This window comes from Hyla sarda, chromosome 1, assembly GCF_029499605.1.
Source record: "Hyla sarda isolate aHylSar1 chromosome 1, aHylSar1.hap1, whole genome shotgun sequence".
NCBI classification, from domain to species: domain Eukaryota; kingdom Metazoa; phylum Chordata; class Amphibia; order Anura; family Hylidae; genus Hyla; species Hyla sarda.
This window is the reverse complement of record NC_079189.1, coordinates 332,411,742-332,430,221: the sequence shown is the minus strand read 5'-3', so window position 1 is coordinate 332,430,221 and position 18,480 is coordinate 332,411,742. Positions and strand designations below refer to the sequence as shown.

Genomic DNA, 18,480 nt, shown 5'->3' with positions numbered 1-18,480 from the left:
AAAGAACAACTCAACTTTAGCCGCTCATTAGTACTGAAAGGATTAAGATTTTTTTATAGAAGTAACTTACAAAATTTGTTTAACTTTCTGGACCCAGTTGAGGTATATACATTTTTTCCTGGATAACTCCTTTAAAGCCACTGCTTTGTATCATTGTAAACTATTGGAATCACCTTTACTAGCCAGATTGTCTCATAAAGAGAACACCTGCTGATGGACATCAGCAGCTCCTATTCTGGTAGACTCAAGCTGTCCATATATTACAGGATAACCTGTAAGTAAAAATTATAATTTTAAGTTTAACCCTGGCACATAAAAGAATGTAAGTGTGCTACAATACCTTTTTGTCCAGGTTCTCTCTTAATTTGTAATACATTTGTTCATATTGTGTCTTTTCCTTGCTGATGACACCGAGCCTCTGTTTTAAGGAATCAATTGATGCTTTCTTCTGAGAACATTCTTCAGTCATCGTCTTTAGCTGGAAAATAATGATAAGGCAGGTTTAGATGATATTTCCCATATTTCATATTAAGTCATAAACTGAAAAACTAGAAGGTTTGTAGGGCAACTGACTGAAAAATTATGCACAGTGGCGATGAATGTAAACTTAGCCCCCCTGTCAGGTTAAAACATAAAAGGGATAGAAATGATATTTATGTCTGGAAATCTTTTCATCATGTCGGCACGCACTTCTATGTAGTAAGATCTGGAGTCTAATTACAGGTGCTATATTATAAATGCGCAGACAATAAAAGTGCAAACTGGGCAGAGGCTCCTGACATCACTCATAAATCACCTCAGGTCTGCTCCCCTGGCAAATTATAGAATCTTAATGTTTTATTAATGTTCAACAACATGTTAAAGACCAAATGTTAATAAAAAAAAATATATACATATATCCGACCATAGGCCTAGAGCAAAAGGGAACACACAAGCTTCTGATTATAAAATGTCACCCAGGGGTTATATAGCACATCGGGCAACATTTATTATAGCATATGATCTGTAAACCATTAGCTAGAATGAAAGAAAAATATTAATTGATGCAGCAGAGCTACATTTGTGTCATATTAATATGGAATACTTCACTATGCGTATATGATGCTATATGAAGTTATCATACTACAGCAGAAAAACCTTAAGACTGGTTTTACAAAACAGCAATATGGACGCATTAAGGTGGCAAATTCCGGTTCAACCACAAATTTAACCTTAAGGACACAACCAATTTTATTTTAAATTTTTTTTTTCTCTTCCTCAACTTCTAACATCTAACAAATCATAACTTTTATATTTCCATCCACAGACCCATATGAGGGCTTGTTTTTTTTTTTTGTTTTTTTTTTGCGCGACCAGTTGTCTTTTGTAATGACATCAATTATTTTACCATAAAATGTATGGCACAACCAAAAAAATATTTGTGTGGGGAAACTGAAAAGAAAAATCGCAATTACACTGCACATTTAACAGTAAAAATAACATGTTTTCTTTATTCTGTGGGTCAATGCTATTAAAAGGATACCCATGTTATATGCTTTTCTATTATTGTACTGCTTTAAAAAAAAAATCTCCAACTTTTTTAACCAAATAAGTATGTTTAAAATTACTCTATTTTGACGACCTATAACTTAATAATTTTTCCATATACAGGGGTTGTATGAGGGCTAATTTTTTTCATTGTGATCAGTAGTGTTTATCGTTATTACTTTTGTGTATATGTAAGTTTTTAAATGCTTTTCATAAATTTTTTTTGGGAATGTGAGGTGACAAAAAAACTGCAATTTTGGACTTAGGCATATCAATGATCAGTATTATCGGCGATCTTCTTCTCTGGTCTGCTTGATGTTAGATCAGAGAAGAAGACCCGGGATGATGGCTGGAGCAGGTGAGGTGACCTCTGGCCAACAGGTTGGATAATCTGATCCCTGCGGCAATGCCTTGGGCGATCAGATCATCCATTCAGACGACTGCATTGTTGTAGATGATGTGATCTGTCTCCAACAGAGACTCCGCCATTGGCCGGACGAAGTGCACCTGCTGCACGAAACAGAGCTTTGTTTCCTATGTAACCCCCCCACGTCTGTTCCCTACCCACCTCATATGTGAGTATAATAAAGAAGAATTTAAGAAGACTGGTGAGTGCCGGCTATCATTTCATCTTTTACTTTGTTGGAGATTCATGAACGCTTTCAATTAGCCAGAGCACCACTGTCGCCACAGCACTATAAGTGCGAGCGTTGCCCAGAGAGACTGCACTAATTCTCCATATACACAGTGCCGTATGCATATCTATTATATGATGCTGTGATCTGTATTGATCACAGCATCTGAGGGGTTAATGGCGGATATCAGTGCGGCAGGACCTGCTGTGCATGATGAGAACACAGCTCCTGTGCTCGCGTCATGTACAGGATGTATATGCACGTCCTGGTGCGTTAAGTACCAGGACATACATTTACGCCCTGTGTCGTTAAGGGGTTAATGGCCCAAATGAACAAACTGCATCACAGATCTCCAAAATGCTATTAAAGTCATTAAACCCATGCTTTTGCTGGGATGTGCAACCATAATGTGAGCTCAAAATGGGTCTGGAGTTACCCCAGTATAGAATAGAAAGAGTTGAAATGACACATTCGGCTCTGCAAAATCTGAACATTCATATATGTATTAAAAAGAGTAGAAAAAAAACCATGACAGAATCTCCACAGAACAGCCTTCAGGCCTCTATGCAGCTGCCTCGTAAAGCATGATGTAAGTTTTAACTAAGGAGAAAGTAATAGAGTTTAGTGTAAAGTACCTTTTCTACTTGTAAATAAGTGAATTACTGTTTCTGTGTTAAAAAACACCATTCTGCATGTCAAATCGCAACAACAAACACACTTCACCCTTCGGTTTCTGAGCTGACTGTACTTAAAGCAACATTTTATGATCCTTTATGAGCCTTATTACATGTTATTTTTCTATCAAGGTAACGGCTGTCGTGGGAAGATGTTATTCAGTCTCTAGGGTATTATTATGCTGCAGATGTGATGCGCTGCACCACATTCCAAGGTGATTTCGTGAATAATGGGCTCAGGGAATAAATATACAGAGTGAATTACCTTCCTTTCAAGACTTTCCAACATTTCTTTGCTCGGTCTCTCGTTTTCCTGGTAGGTTTTCAGACGTGTTTTCAGATCCTCTATCAAATGCCTTTTCATGTTGACATCCCTTTCCATCCGAGCCACCCTGGAGAGAGAAGACCCACATTACTACTATACAATTCAGATTTATACATTCTCCCAAAGAAGCAGATGCAGCAAGTTGTTTTACACATTTAAAGACATCTAAAACTGGGTACACTCTTATATGAATGGCTCACAATGTACAATAGGGAGACAGAAGACAGTACTATCAGAAGGCTTGCATACACACTAAACTTACATACTAGCATATGCACTGTCTAATCAAACTGTGCATGCATTATAAAGATAACTGCTAAATTATCAATTTCCTAATATAATGCTATTATTGGAAGCTGCAAAGGCATTCCAGTACCAGACTATAGGGGAATCTCCCTTTAAAACTGTGAGAACAAATACTGGCTGCAACTTATTAAATAATGTAGTCTGTTAATGCATTTAGCCATACAAGGCCATATGTTTTCTGATAAAAATAAAAAATAAGGCATCACTAAGGGCTACAAGGCATTACTAAATAAAATAAATAAATATATCTTTTCAGGTGTTTCTACACTTTTAAGGGGTTGTCTGAGAATGCAGAAACAAAAATAAGGTTGGAGGTGGCGTAAAAATGTAAAAGTAGTCATATTCATCTCCCCCGATCCCCTGCAGCTGCCTCTTTGACACTCATGGTTTACACTTGTCCCTGCGACATGTTGGACACCACTGTGGCTATTGATTGGCTGAGCAGGGTGCTTGAACAACATGTCACAGGAGCAAGGATGAAGAGGAAATGAGCGGAGCCCAGGAGCATTCGAGCAGCAACTGGGAAGGAGGAGGAGGGTGGTGGCGAGTATGACTTATTTTTACACCACTCCTAGCCATATTTTAAAGTATGTTTTAATTCCAGAACAACCCTTTTAAGGCAGGGCTAAAAAAAATTATAATCATTTTTAAGTGTTTTTGAACATATTTGAAACAAATATTTGATATTGGGGTTTTTCTTATACATGTCACTTCATTTTATGGCTGTAAAATTACATGTGTAAAGGGGAAGTACATTACAAACATAAAATAGTAAGTAATAATTTAAAGAAGCGCTCTGTTTTTTTAATGCCTATAAGATTAACGCACAGCATATCACTAGTTCTTTAGCAATATTTTAGCAATAGTTCTTTAGCAATATTTATTTTATTTCAGTGAAGCAGCATCAATGCGTTTTATTATTCTAAGGCTATGTTCACATTGCCGTTGTCTTCTGTCCCACTTTTCTCCAGTTATTGAGGTTTACTCACCATTCTTTTAAACAGACAAACTGAAAAAATCATGCAAACAGATGTTATCCGTTTGGATCAGTTATTGTTCAGTTAATAAACAAGAAAAGAAGTTAAAAAAAATGATCAAAAATGTATTTTAAAAAAACAGATGCAAACGGATGACATTAAAGGCTCATCCGTTTCCCATAGACTTAAATGTTATTGTGTCCGTTTTTGTTCTGCTTTTTTTTTTTTTGACTGAGAAAAAAATACTGCATGCACTGTCTTTTCTCTGGCAAAAAAAAAAAAAACAAAAAAAAAAAAAACGAATAGAAAGCAAACTTGTGCAAACGGGTGACAAAGGACTGTAAAAAAAAAATCCCATTGACATCAATGGGATCCTTTTACAGCAGTTTGCAAAAGTATTAAACGCACTCCAGCAATAGAAAGGTATCCAACTGGCACCACTGTCATAACAGGGAGCATATGAAAAGTCCCTTTCTCCGAAGAGCTAAGCACGGTCACTCTATACAGTCTCTTTTATGGTGGTGCTCAGCGGTAAAAGTCCACACATGCATGAATATTCAACATGAGAAATGAAAACTGCGGCAGGGACACACAAGGCATTACAAAAAACAAAAGGTGCAAAAGGTTTGGATGATTATGTCATCATTCAGCGCCTCTGCTGCGGCATACGTCACTGTGCCTACCTGTATAAAACCTGGGGAAGTACAGACAATGTCAGTCGAGCCAGAAGAAGCACCATTAGTGTGAAACGGATGTCGCTCTAGTGAACTTGCACCTGCCTTCAATAAAAGCCTGACATTTACTTGGTGAGCTGCTGCAGTTTTCATTTCTCTTGTTGAATATAAAAGTATTAAACAGATTGCAGAATGGGCATGAATTAACGGGGACAGACGGCCATGTGAACAAGCCCTTATTTGGTCATGTGATACAATTCCTAACTCTCCAAATCTTTCAGTGCCTAATGGTTCCAACAGGACGTCAGACTCTGATTCCCCGTGGACTACAGGAGGACATGATCACCTGCCAGATCCCGTCTACCTGCTTCCATCTCTATCTGCTATCTTTATGGGATCAGGATATATAGTGGTTATATACCGTATTTATCAGGGTATACCACGCACCGGCCTATAACATGCACCCTCATTTTTCCAGGGAAATTTGGGTAAAAAAGTTTTTATTAACCAAATATCCTTGTTAAAATGAGGATGCGTGTGTGAGTGGGTATACCTCAATAAAACTGTTTCTGGCCCCGCAAAAGCCACTTTAGTTCAATGATTTAAAGTGGGCACTTTCAATCATTGAACTGAGGCGGCTTCTGTGGGGCCATAGTCCGGCCGCCGCCGCCTGATTCCGTCCCCTATCCCCCTTTTTATAGTTACATTTCACTGTCACGCCGATGCCCGATTCCCTCACTGTCCTCTGGTTGCATGGCCCGCCGATGCCCGATTCTCTCACTGTCCTCGGGTTGCATGTCCTGCCGATGCCCGATTCCATCCTGGGGACCGCGCTCTTTATGGTCCTTATCTGTCACTGTGCGCCGCGCACAAGTGATGTCCTCAACGCGACATCACTCATCAGTCAGTGCGCGACGCACAGTGACAGATAAGGACACAGCAGGACCATAAAGAGCGCGGTCACCAGGATGGAATCGGGCATCGGTGGGACATGCAACCCGAGGACGGTGAGGGAATCGGGCATCGGCGGGACATACAACCCGAGGACGGTGAGGGAATCGGGCATCGGTGGGACATGCAACCGGAGGTCGGGGAGGGAATCGGGCAGCGACAGTGACATGTAACTATAAAACGGGGGATAGGGGACGGAATAAGGTGGCGGCGGCAGGACTCTGGCCCCACAGTTTAATGATTTAAAGTGCCCGCTTGAAATCATTGAACTAAAGTGGCTTCTATCGGTGTATAACACACAGACAGACTTTAAGCTAAAAATTTTAGTCTAAAATATGCGTGTTATACGCCGATAAATGCGGTACCTCCACTAAAGCTGTATTCACACATTGATATTCGTGCTGTTCTTTTATTTCCTTAAATTTTTCCTGTGATTTCCCACAAACATGCAAACAACTGAGACTGTACTGCAATTGTGAAAAATATGGTAAAAATGTGTAATTTTTAGAACGATTTTGGAAAACCAAAGCAAAAACCGCTAAAATACATCAAATCTTTATAGAACACATTTGTAATTATAGGTGAAATCACTTTGGCCTAATGGCAATATTTCTCTGTGAAAATAACACGTTATCTTAATTCTGTAAGTCCATACATTTATAGCGATACCCAATTTAGATTTCCTTTTAATTTACTACCTAAAAATGTTATGTTTAACAGGAAAAAATAAGGAAATTGTCCTCTTCTGACCCCTTTAACTTTATTATTTTTCCGTATGCAGGATGTATAAGGGCTTATTTTTTGCACCATGATCTGTAGTTTTCATCGGTACCATTTTTGTTTTGATATGACTTTTTGATAACTTTTTATACATTTTTTTCTGGTATATAAAGTGACCAAAAATTAGCAATCCTGGTACTTTGTATTTTTTTATGTTCATGCCAATGACCATGCTGTTTCATCAATGTCATATTTTAATAGTTTAGACATTTCCACACTCGGCAAAAGCACATATGTTTATTTTTGTTTACATTATTTTATTTAAAAATGGGGAAGGGGGGGGGTGATTTAGGGTAGGGCCACACAACACCGATCTGCAGCATATTTTGTGCTGCGGATCCCCCGATGACAAGACCGTTCAGAGCCTTCAGCTGTTCCCCCATGCTTCCAGAGGCAATCCGCTGCTCTGAGCATTCACACAGGGTGAATTACGGTGTGAGTCACCACAGGCAGTGTACACAGACATTGCGGCCGCTCGCAGGCCCCTGTGTGAGTGCTCAGAGCGGCGGATTTCCACTATGAGAAGGGGGGGGGGGGTAGAGGGGTTTGTTACAGCTGGAGACAAATAAACGACCGGGGTCACGTTCGGATCTGCAGTGTAAAATACACAGATACATCTTGGGAAGGGTTTAACCCCTTAAGGAACAGGCCAATTTTATTTTAGCGTTTTCGTTTTTTTCTCCTCGCCTTCTAAAATCCATAACTTTTATATTTCCATCTAGATACCCATATAAGGGCTTGTTTTTTGCGTAACCAATTGTACTTTGTAATGAAACCTCTCATATTACCATATTTTTTTATAGGGAGGAAATTTAAATGACAACCACAATTTTGGAGAGTTTCATTTTCACACTGTACACTTTACGGTAAAAATGACATGTGTTCTTCATTCTGTGGGTCAATACAATTAAAATGATACCCATGGCTAGATACTTTTATATTTTTGTACCGCTTAAAAAAAATCTAAAACTTTTTGTAGTAAAATAAGTAATCTAAAATCGCCCTATTTTGAACACCTATAACTTTTCAATTTTTCCGTATATAGGGCGGTACGAGGGCTAATTTTTTGCGCCGTCATCTGTTCTTTTTATTGATACCACATTTGCATATATAAAACTTTTAGATAATTTTTTATAAATTTTCTTTGGAATAAAATGTAACTAAAAAGCAGCCTTTTTTGAAGTTTTTTTTATTTTTTACGTTTACGCGGTTCACCGTACGGGATCATTTACATTATATTTTTGATAGTTCGGACATTTATGCACGTGGCAATACCAAATATGTTTATAAAAAAAATAATTTTACGCTTTTCGGGGGTAAAATGGGAAAAACTGGATTTTCATTTTTATTGGGGGAGGGGATTTTCACTTTTTTTTTTTTACTTTTCATTTTTAAATTTGTTCAACCTTTTTATTTTACACTTTTATTGTCCCCATAGGGGACTATCTATAGCAATCATCTGATTGCTAATACTGTTCAGTGCTATGCATAGCACATAGCACTGATCAGTATTATTGGCAATCTTCTGCTCTTCTGCTCGATCTCAAACCAGAGTAGGAGACGCTGGGAGACTGCCGGAGGCAGGTGAGGGGACCTCCGTCCGCCATTACAGATGATCGGATCCCTCGCTCCGATGCTCGCAGTCATTCACAGGACGTAAATGTACATCCTGGTGCGGTAAGTACTGCCACACCAGGACGTACATTTACGTCTGTGGCTGTTAAAGGGGTACTCTGGTGGAAAATAATTTTTTTAAATCAACTGGTGACAGAAAGGTAAACAGATTTGTAAATTCTATGCATGTCCCACAGTGAAAAAAAAGTGTATTTTCCTGACAAAACGCACACAACAGCAATAAAGATAACTTTAGCAAAAAGCGTTTTAGGCCATATAGGAATTCATGGTTCTGCAATCACACCAGGACAGAATCCCATATTATTCCACAAACAGTGAAAATGAATTTCACAATAAAAAATAAAATAAAAATAAAAATAAAGATTTGTTTTGAAATGCTCACTAGGTTCATAATCATAATTTGCATAACGGCCGCCACGTGGTGTGATGTCACGAGGGGGAGTGGCGTCACGTCTCCGTCTCGGGAGCAGTGCCCGGCACAAAATGCTGGGAACCCCCGGGATCATACATCTTATGCCCAATCCTTTGGATAGGGGATAAGATGTCTAAGGCCAGAATACCCCTTTAATCTACATCAGGAAATGTATTAATGGATATCTGCACTAATACGGTTATAAAATAAAAAGAATCACACGTGACAGTAATGTATCTGGCTTTCTGGATTTAGTTTTCCTGTATTATAAGTTATGATAAAAAATCCTTGTGATGTTGTTTTGCCGCAGCTGCAGGCTGCTTTACCTTTTCCAGGAACAGCATTTACAGACACTTTTATGCATAACCTTTTGGAGCCTGCAGAGGTCTTTTCATGTTGGTAATTAATCATTATAAGCATATATTTAGCTATTATAGGTCTACAGAGTCATTAACTTTGTTCGCTCCCACATACTATACCAACAAAGCGTTTGGCTACCATTTTGCCTTTAACTCTCTGTTAAAGCATTAAAGAGGCAAGTGGTGACACTGGTACACAGTACAGCCTGTGCAAAAACAGTTAATAAAATACAGCGTTAATAGAAGGAGTCAGGATCAATAGCAAATATTCCTAAACTAAGAAATACAACATTCCTGGAGCTGGATTACAGAATTAAATGGCTTCTTCATTAATCAAGCAGAAATGAAACGCTGGGAACACAAGAGCAAAAAACTAAATTAAGCAAAAGACGATCTTTCTAACTTGAGGTCTATGGCCCCTTTCCTAGTGACCTCATCCAGGATTAATTTGCCATAGCCATACACCGGATAAAAATGTAATTAGTAATATCTAATTAAGGCAATGGCAAGCAAAGAACTATTATATATTGAAGAAGGACACCGCAAGACCAATTTACATCAAAGTCCCAGAACCCAAAAGGAGGAGAAAAAAAAAAATAAGAAGCTATAATTTGTAAACTATTAAAGTACTCTTCAATTCTTCTCTTTTAAAGGCCCAAATCAATCCAAATCTAAACAAACAAAACTGTCCTTTTGCACTTGTTATACATATAAGCTTTGGTGCTTAATCGAGTTTAAGCAGCTAAACCTTGACACGTCTCTCAGCCCCCAGGCAAAGAATTACTGTATCTGAGAGATTGCTCTCCTCTCGGCACTGATCTGAATTTACATCAAGGGTGATTAAGTCCACTCTGGGGTCTCAATCTAACTTTGGTTACTCCATCAAATCATTTATGAGTTCACACAATTTGTGACCTTCAGCTGCACTTCCCAGCTTTATTGTGAAAGCAGAAAATCCATCTGCGATATTAAACTTAAAACAGAGAAACGAAAAACAAATGTAGAGAATTAACACCTCAAAATCTCTACCTCCCCTGACCTGAAATGCTGTAAGCGTTAAAATCTGTGAGAACATTCAAGAATTAGGAAGAAAGTAAAAAAAAAGTCAGCTACTGCCACAAGGTGGCGACAAACACATTGCATCACAGCATACCTTTCAATGGAAAAAATATAAATAAATGATCCAGTACCTTTCCTGCAGTTCCCGAATTCGTTCTTCCCTTTCCTGTACTTCATTTTTCATGGCTTTAATTGTCGTGGACTGTTTGGCCATTTCAACAGTCATATTCTAAAGCAAAGATAAAATATGAACACTTGTGAGCTTGGTTTAATCTATCTGGGAGGTCTTTACCATGTAGTAGTTGCCTCCCAGTGCTAGAAGGTTTAAATACACAATCACTTAATAAAAAGAACTAGAAATACATGGAAAGAAAGTATAACATTACAAACAATAACACGAGTGTTTTGCATGGAGCTCCCATTACAGCTGGCTCAGGAAGAAAAAGAACTTCATTCACAAATTCAGAATACAGTCTGAAAAGAATTTAACGTTATTAATCATTATAAAGTGGGCATTTCTACATTTCCTACTTTCCTAACTTTAGTGCATATCGTGTGTGTGGTTTATAAAACTAATGGTGGTTAATGTGCTTTAAGTTTAGCATAAAATTCCCCTCACCCGAATATTTTACTATTCTGCCTATTTGCCTGGTTTACATACTGATTGTTTTGATTGGTGGAGGTCTAAAAAGTTGTATTGCAAACATTATTTTGTGTCACACAAATTATATTCTAACCATGGAAGCCATTCAATCATGGATGCTGCACTTTTCAGGACACACCAATGTGGTGGCCCAATATGGGATGGTGTTTCTCCGTACCCTTCTCCTGCCCTATCAGATAGAGTCCCTTTATGTCCCCAGGGCCCCCTGCAGCGTTATCCCCTATGTACATATGTTATATGTTAAAAGTTACTGTGACCATGTGCTTGTTACCCAGGAGACACTAGTGGCAAGGTGACCCCTCAAGTGACATATGGGCTCTTTGCTAGACACCGCTATAAAACCAGGGGTAGAGCTACAATCTCGCTCTTCCAGCATTCTTGCTCCTGCTGAAGTCCAGTGCATTCGTCTCAGTGTGTGTGTCCAGACTCCAGAGCATTGGAGGCCTCAAGCCTAAAGGCTGCAGCCACAAAGTCAGCTCAAGTGAGCTCAAAGTCATCTTCATGTAAATTGTCAAGTCTTCTATATAGTCACCGTGGCCTGCACTAAAGTGTCTCTACATACTGCAAGTCCCAGCAAGCCTGCGAGGTCCCCATGTCACTGGTCACCTCCTTGGGATATTGGCTGTACTGCATAGACTGTATCACCTGTAGTAAAGCTATCGTTGTCCGTAACTTGGCATCGGTGTCTTCATTGCCCCTGTGCCTAGCCCAGGACCAGCGGTATTACCTTCGGGTGGTTAAGGCTAAACCACGCCCTGGCGTCACAACAAGAAGGGGTTAATAACATCTGACCCCAGGTTTACAACATATACCCTACATTGCACCCCTGCACGCCACACCAAGTATTTTTGTTTTTGTGGTCGATTACTTCCACAGAGGTGTACATTTTTTCCCTTGTCCTCCTGGAAGCAGCAGCTTTAATGCAGTCCTGCTGTGAGGTTCTTAGCAAGAGTAGGATTTCTTGTCTGAAAACTCCTTAAAAATTCTCTGTAAGCCTACTATGTACCCACCCATCTCCACGCTATACATCACCCCTTTATTTTCACAGCTGCCAAGTATGGTGGAGTGGTATCACGTATGGTGAAGTTGTCCTGTGGCTTTCTCTATTTGGACACAGGTGCTGGCACTTATTGAAGGTTTAACATCCTCCAACTTCCCTAAATGCCATAATTTGTCTTTTAGGTGTTAAACCTTCCAGAATGTCTAATCGCATTTGTCGCTTAGCACAATTTATTCTCTTAGCGACCCACAATTACTTAGCTGCTCAGTGGAAACAATTGACTTGGCACAACGATTGGTACCCTGATTTATTTAATTATGTTATTAAACATAAGATGATGCAAGATTATTTCATGAATTACTTTCAAATGGTTTGGCCCGAGTCCTCCCCTCATTGTTTGGATATTTCTCATGTACTAGGCATCTTAACCCCATCTACACAGTAATAGGGGTTGTAATAAAAAACTATTTGTTGTGGTGAGGGCGACTTATTTATGCGGTTCACTGGGCGGTAAAATTGACACATTATCTTTATTCCTCATATTGGTACGATTAAAATTATACCCAATTTGTATAGTATCTTTTATGTTTTACTACTTAAAAAAAAAAAAAAAAATAGGAAAAAATTTCATGAAAACATTCCCTTGGCCCTTAAAATTTTCTTTTTTGTATTGCCGATGAAAGAATTTGGGGCATCATTTTTTGTGTGCCATAGTACGTAGTTTGTATTGGTAAGGTAAGACAGTAAGGTGATAGGTGGCCAGTGATGCCGCCGCGCCCCCCCCCCCCTCTCCTCCTTACCACTGCCTTTATTTACATGGCTGCAGCAATGACATGCTATATACCCACAATACTGCTGCAGCCAACCAGTGGCCTCAATGGTACATGGTGTAACAGTGGCCTCAATGGTGTAAGACCAATGAGGACAGCAATTGGGTGCAGCAGTGAAATGCAGACGTTGGACACGTTTTCACTGCAGTCACATTAAAACAGCCAAGAAGGAGGACCAAAGCCGCAACACTGGGCAGATTACTACACCAAACTATAAATGACCACTACACTGTCGCTTTCCTCAAAATTTCCCTGCCACTGGGAGATTAAGTAAACTATGAACCCTGGGCTGTTCCACAAAGGTTTCTTTTCATTGCCATATTCTGACCCTTATAATAACTTAAGGCGTACCTGTCATAGTGCAAAAAAAAAGTGATATGTTACTCAGGACCCAATCCTGATCATGTGCATATAATTTTTATGTGTCTCGGACCTATATATCCAGAGATAGAAGCATTTATCTGCTGGTGAGTTACTTTTTCATTGTGCAGGCTGGAGGGGGCGTGTCAGTCTGTCTCCCTCACAGGAGCAAGCCTGGGCAGTCAGCCAATCAGTGCTCTGTAACCCTTTCCTCTCTGGTTTTATGCTGTGTCATGTGTCAGAGGAAGATACTTGGAGCTTGCCTGCAGTAATCAGAAGACATTATGGTGAATTCATAACAGGATAAAATGTCTAAATATAAGAATAGATCTTTATAAAATTAGTGCAAGGATTTTTTAGATAAAAGTACAGCATTTTTATGAATGCATGTTCTATCTGTTTTATCTTCTGCTAGTAAAGCTGGATGCTAATCAGCATAGCTGTCACTATGTGTGTCATTCATCTTTCACAGACTCCTGAATGTCTGATCAACTTCTTTGTCATTCAGGAGTCCGAGAAAGCTTTGACTATTTCAGCATGCTGGGAGTTGTAGTTTAGTAACAACTGAAGCTGCAATGTTTGTAAATAACTGTGTTAGAGCAGTGTTGCCTTCAGCTGTTTTAAAACTACAGCTCCCAGCATGTCCACACATCCTTTATCTGTAGTTTTGCATACACAATAGAAATCTCCTATACTGGATACCGGTATGCTTTACGGCCGGTATCCACTATGCTGTAAAATCTAGACTAGTCTGTCTGGCTAAAAGACAGGCAACCCCTAGTGGTGGCTATTTTGAGCTTGAATTTCAGGTGAAAATTAAAAAAAATTTTTAACAGGTGTATATTGTGAAATGTCATATTATAATGAGTCCTGCAATATATGAAACGTTTTTAACAATGACAGTGCTTCTTTAAATTTTTCTGTCTATGGCGTTGTGAGGGGGCGCATTTCTTACATGATAAACTCTAGGTTTTTGTTCAGGTTTTTAGCTCACCTAAGGAACTTGCATAAGGGATTGCCAGTACAATACACATACCTTGAGCCTGCTCCAAAACACCCAGACCCAACATTTGATGTACATGTATGTCAAATGTTGGGAAAAGGTAAAAGATAATAAAGCCACAACAGCGCGGATCTCAAATGGTGACAAGACTGTAAAACCATTAGGAAATTCTTGAGCATATTGGTGAGCATTTTGTTTGCCATCTGAAGCCCTGTAAGCACATACAGAACTTCCCCTACACCCCCAATTTAAAGTTACGAAAAGCCATCCACATCTCACAGTATAATCAATGATAAATTACTTCTCTCCGTCCTTATTATAATGTTTCACCCTCATATAATCATGTGGGACTGCTTCATAACCCCAGTATAATCACATGAAGCGCTGCTTCACCCTCATATAATCATGTAGGACTGCTTCATAACCCCAGTATAATCACATGAAGCACTGCTTCACCCTTATATAATCATGTAGAGCTGCTTCATGCCCCAGTATTATCACGAAGCGCTGCTTCACCCTCATATAATCATGTAGAGCTGCTTCACACCCCAGTATAATCACATGAAGCACTGCTTCACCCTCATATAATCATGTAGAGCTGCTTCACACCCCAGTATAATCACATGAAGCAGTGCTTCACCCTCATATAATCATGTAGAGCTGCTTCACACCCCAGTATAATCACATGAAGCACTGCTTCACCCTCATATAATCATGTACAGCTGCTTCACACCCCAGTATAATCACATGAAGCACTGCTTCACCCTCATATAATCATGTAGAGCTGCTTCACACCCCAGTATAATCACATGAAGCACTGCTTCACCCTCATATAATCATGTACAGCTGCTTCACACCCCAGTATAATCACATGAAGCACTGCTTCACCCTCATATAATCATGTACAGCTGCTTCACACCCCAGTATAATCACATGAAGCACTGCTTCACCCTCATATAATCATGTAGAGCTGCTTCACACCCCAGTATAATCACATGAAGCACTGCTTCACCCTCATATAATCATGTACAGCTGCTTCACACCCCAGTATAATCACATGAAGCACTGCTTCACCCTCATATAATCATGTACAGCTGCTTCACACCCCAGTATAATCACATGAAGCACTGCTTCACCCTCATAATCATGTAGAGCTGCTTCATACCCCAGTATAAATCACATGAAGCACTGCTTCACCCTCATATAATCATTTAGAACTTCTTCATAACCTCTGTATAATCCCCTGAAGCACTGCTTCACCCTCATGTAGAGCTGCTTCACGCCCCAGTATAATCACATGAAGCGCTGCTTCACCCTCATATTATCATGTAGAGCTACTTTACACCCCAGTATATTCACATGAAGCACTATTTCACGCCCCAGTATAATCACATGAAGCGCTGCTTCACGCTTATATAATCATATAGGACTGCTTTTTCACCCCCAGTATAATCACAGGAATCACAGTTTCATCTGACAATGTGACAATATCATCATTTGCAGAACTGCTCCCTGCCTTCCCCTAAATAGTTATAGTACATGCATTTACTGAGGTGCCTTCCTCTTTCAGTATAATTATATGCAGGGCTGCTTCACTATCAAGGTTGTGAAAAGCGTTATCTCCATTGACTTGCCTAATCACCATAGTGCATCCTGGTACCACCTCTTCTCCGGGTAACTGATACAGTGATTGCTACAGTCAGCCAACCACGTGATGTAAGAAGAAAAAAAAACGAACTCATCAGACAAGACCACCTTCTTCCACTCTATGGTCCAGTTCCCATGCTCAGGTGCCCACTGTAAATGCTGTAAGCCTGGGACAGAGGAAAGTATGGCCACTGTGACCAGTTTGCAGCCCATACACAACTGTCATGCATTGTGTGTTCCGACACCTTTGTGACATTATCTTTTCAGAAACAAGCAGTACAGGAGATCTATTGTTGGGATCTGACCGGACAAGCTACCCATTGTACCAGATGGGTGACTGTCACTACTTTTGACAGGTACTAAGCAGGTCACAATCTAATAAATGTTATTTACTTTACCAGTCCGTGGTTTTAATGTTATAGTTGATTGATGAATATTTTTTGTACCTAATTTGATAAGGGGAAATAATTCTGTAGAGGCATTCCAAGGTTATTATAATATGTAATTTTAGGGTCTCTGTCTCTTTTTAAATGATTCTTTTTAAAGAATAAAGAAAAGAGAAAAACATGAAAAGTTGTAAGTCCTGAAGTTCAAATATTTCATTTATATTGTGCTCTCGGCATAAAATGAATCAGATAAAACACTGTGCCGCAGCAGTGACAACCAGCTTGCCATTTGACCATGGCTTTTAAAACTACTATGATAATTACATGAATAAATGATATCTGCAGCAGTCTGACATGTACTCTGACTATACTGTTGGGGCATTCTGGCACTATTCATAGAGAGAAGTAAAAGACTGGGGATGCTTTAATAAGAACAAGAACAGATGTTTAAAGGGACAAAAGTAACAGGGATCATATGTGTTGGAACAATCAATGAGCTAACTCAAGATCAAAACTAGACATGAAAGAATCTGAAACCTGAAAGCTTTTGCAGAAAGAAAAGAAGAATAAGAAAATACTAGATCAAAACTTCACCCTTACTAATGACCCCAACACACGTATAAGCTGCTGTCCAATTTTTCCCTTCACATCGGCTTTCTTTTCCATTGTTCTCGGCTGTCCTGCAATGCCTTTACTCCTGGTTAGCAGTGTCAATATGGAGATCTTTAAGAAACTGGCATGACTCAAGATCATAGATCTCATGGTAGCCAAAGCTCCATGAGTACTTAAACCAGAAAATCCTCCCTCCTAAGCCTGATATCCCTACTTGTACTATGGTCTTAGCCCTCTGATCATGAACTGCTTCTTACAGGCAGGAGTTCATTCCGTCTTTTGACTTTCTCCTGTGAACTTCATCTACACTTACAATTTTCTTTGAGAGCAAGATCTGGTTAACAGTGAAAGAAGTAATGGACACGCGTAAAGCTATGGGAGTTAATGTGAAGCATTTAAGACCATTAAAGATGGAGATAATAACTAAGTAAACAGTGCAGCCACAGATTACAACAATACAGAGGTGCACTTATCACACGGTTTGAAACATAATCCTGATTTTTTTTACCTTTAGTTTGGTCTGGAGTTGCTTCATTTCCACATCTGTCGTTTTTGAGGGAGTTAATGAAGTCACTACAGGTTGATCCAAGACCACAGGGCTCACCATTTCCAAAGACCTTTTGGCTTGGGCCAGCTGTTCGGTCATCTGTTCTATGGTTTGTTCCAAATTTTCTTTTTCCCGTTGAAAATCAGCTAAATCTGAACATAACTTCTGTAGATTCAAAAGGGAAACAAAGTATTGTGAATCTTTAAAAATAAATAAATAAATAAAAAATACACATTTATTTCAGTAATTCTTCATTAGAATTACACACTATGACATTTTAGAGTCATTTTGCTGCAAATGATTTATTTCAGATTTTATTTCCTACTCCATGCTATGAAATAATTGTCTGGATCACTACTGTAAAACAAATAAGCCTAGATACACATATAACCAGTCATCAATTGTTTAACCCCTAAACAGCCACTATAGGGTTAAAAATATTGGTAATTGCTTTCTAAAAATGTAAATGGTTAAAATGTCCTTGTAGCATAAAGGAATTAAAGAAGTCATAAAGCTACTTATGAAGCTACATGCAATTCTTTTTATGTAGCCCTCTATTCACAAAAAACAAAAGTATATGGTATCCCCACTTCAAGTCTATTGCACATATAGTGTATACTCTTAGTTGCCATGTTTCGCTAATTATTAGTCATGCGGCTGCAAGCGTAGGCACAGAGTGAGCCGCTTTTCTACTACAGTGTATATGCTGCTCTATCTGGCCTACATCTGAATGTAGCTACTGGGTTGATATCAGTTGTAGGGACTTTCTGTGCATAATGCAAAGCTGGCTCTGCTTTCCTCTACTGTCTATCCTCTACCCTCCTACAGGACAGCATATCTAAGTACAGCACTGAAGTAATGGTGTGCCAGTGAAGCAAAGTTGCTGCTAAATAATTGCCACCGGGATGCGAATGGCGTGAAAATGTGTCTGTTTGTCTTCATGTTTTGGGGCTAGTTCCACTCTGGGGGGTTGCTCAGTACCTGCCTGTATGTGTACCTTTGCTTTTGCAGACTCTGATGAAAATCCTGTCTGTATTGGGCGGTGGTTGCTTTCATTACATGATTTGGCTGAGCAATTATCTCCCTGGGTTCCCTGGGCTAGCAACTCATCAGTAAT

General features: G+C 39.3%; 1 protein-coding gene across 5 annotated transcripts in view; it reads right to left on the bottom strand.

Annotated features, from left to right (window-relative positions):
• CNTLN (centlein) overlaps window positions 1-18,480 on the bottom strand; it is a 419,445-nt gene that overhangs the window by 57,258 nt on the left and 343,707 nt on the right. For all 5 annotated transcript variants that reach the window (XM_056552149.1, XM_056552148.1, XM_056552151.1 and 2 more), the window contains 4 exons: window positions 17,325-17,528; window positions 10,446-10,543; window positions 3,102-3,228; window positions 341-478 (listed from right to left, as the gene is read on the bottom strand). In XM_056552149.1, the coding sequence (XP_056408124.1) occupies window positions 341-478; window positions 3,102-3,228; window positions 10,446-10,543; window positions 17,325-17,528 (567 nt within the window). The remainder of the gene's footprint in view (window positions 1-340; window positions 479-3,101; window positions 3,229-10,445; window positions 10,544-17,324; window positions 17,529-18,480) is intronic.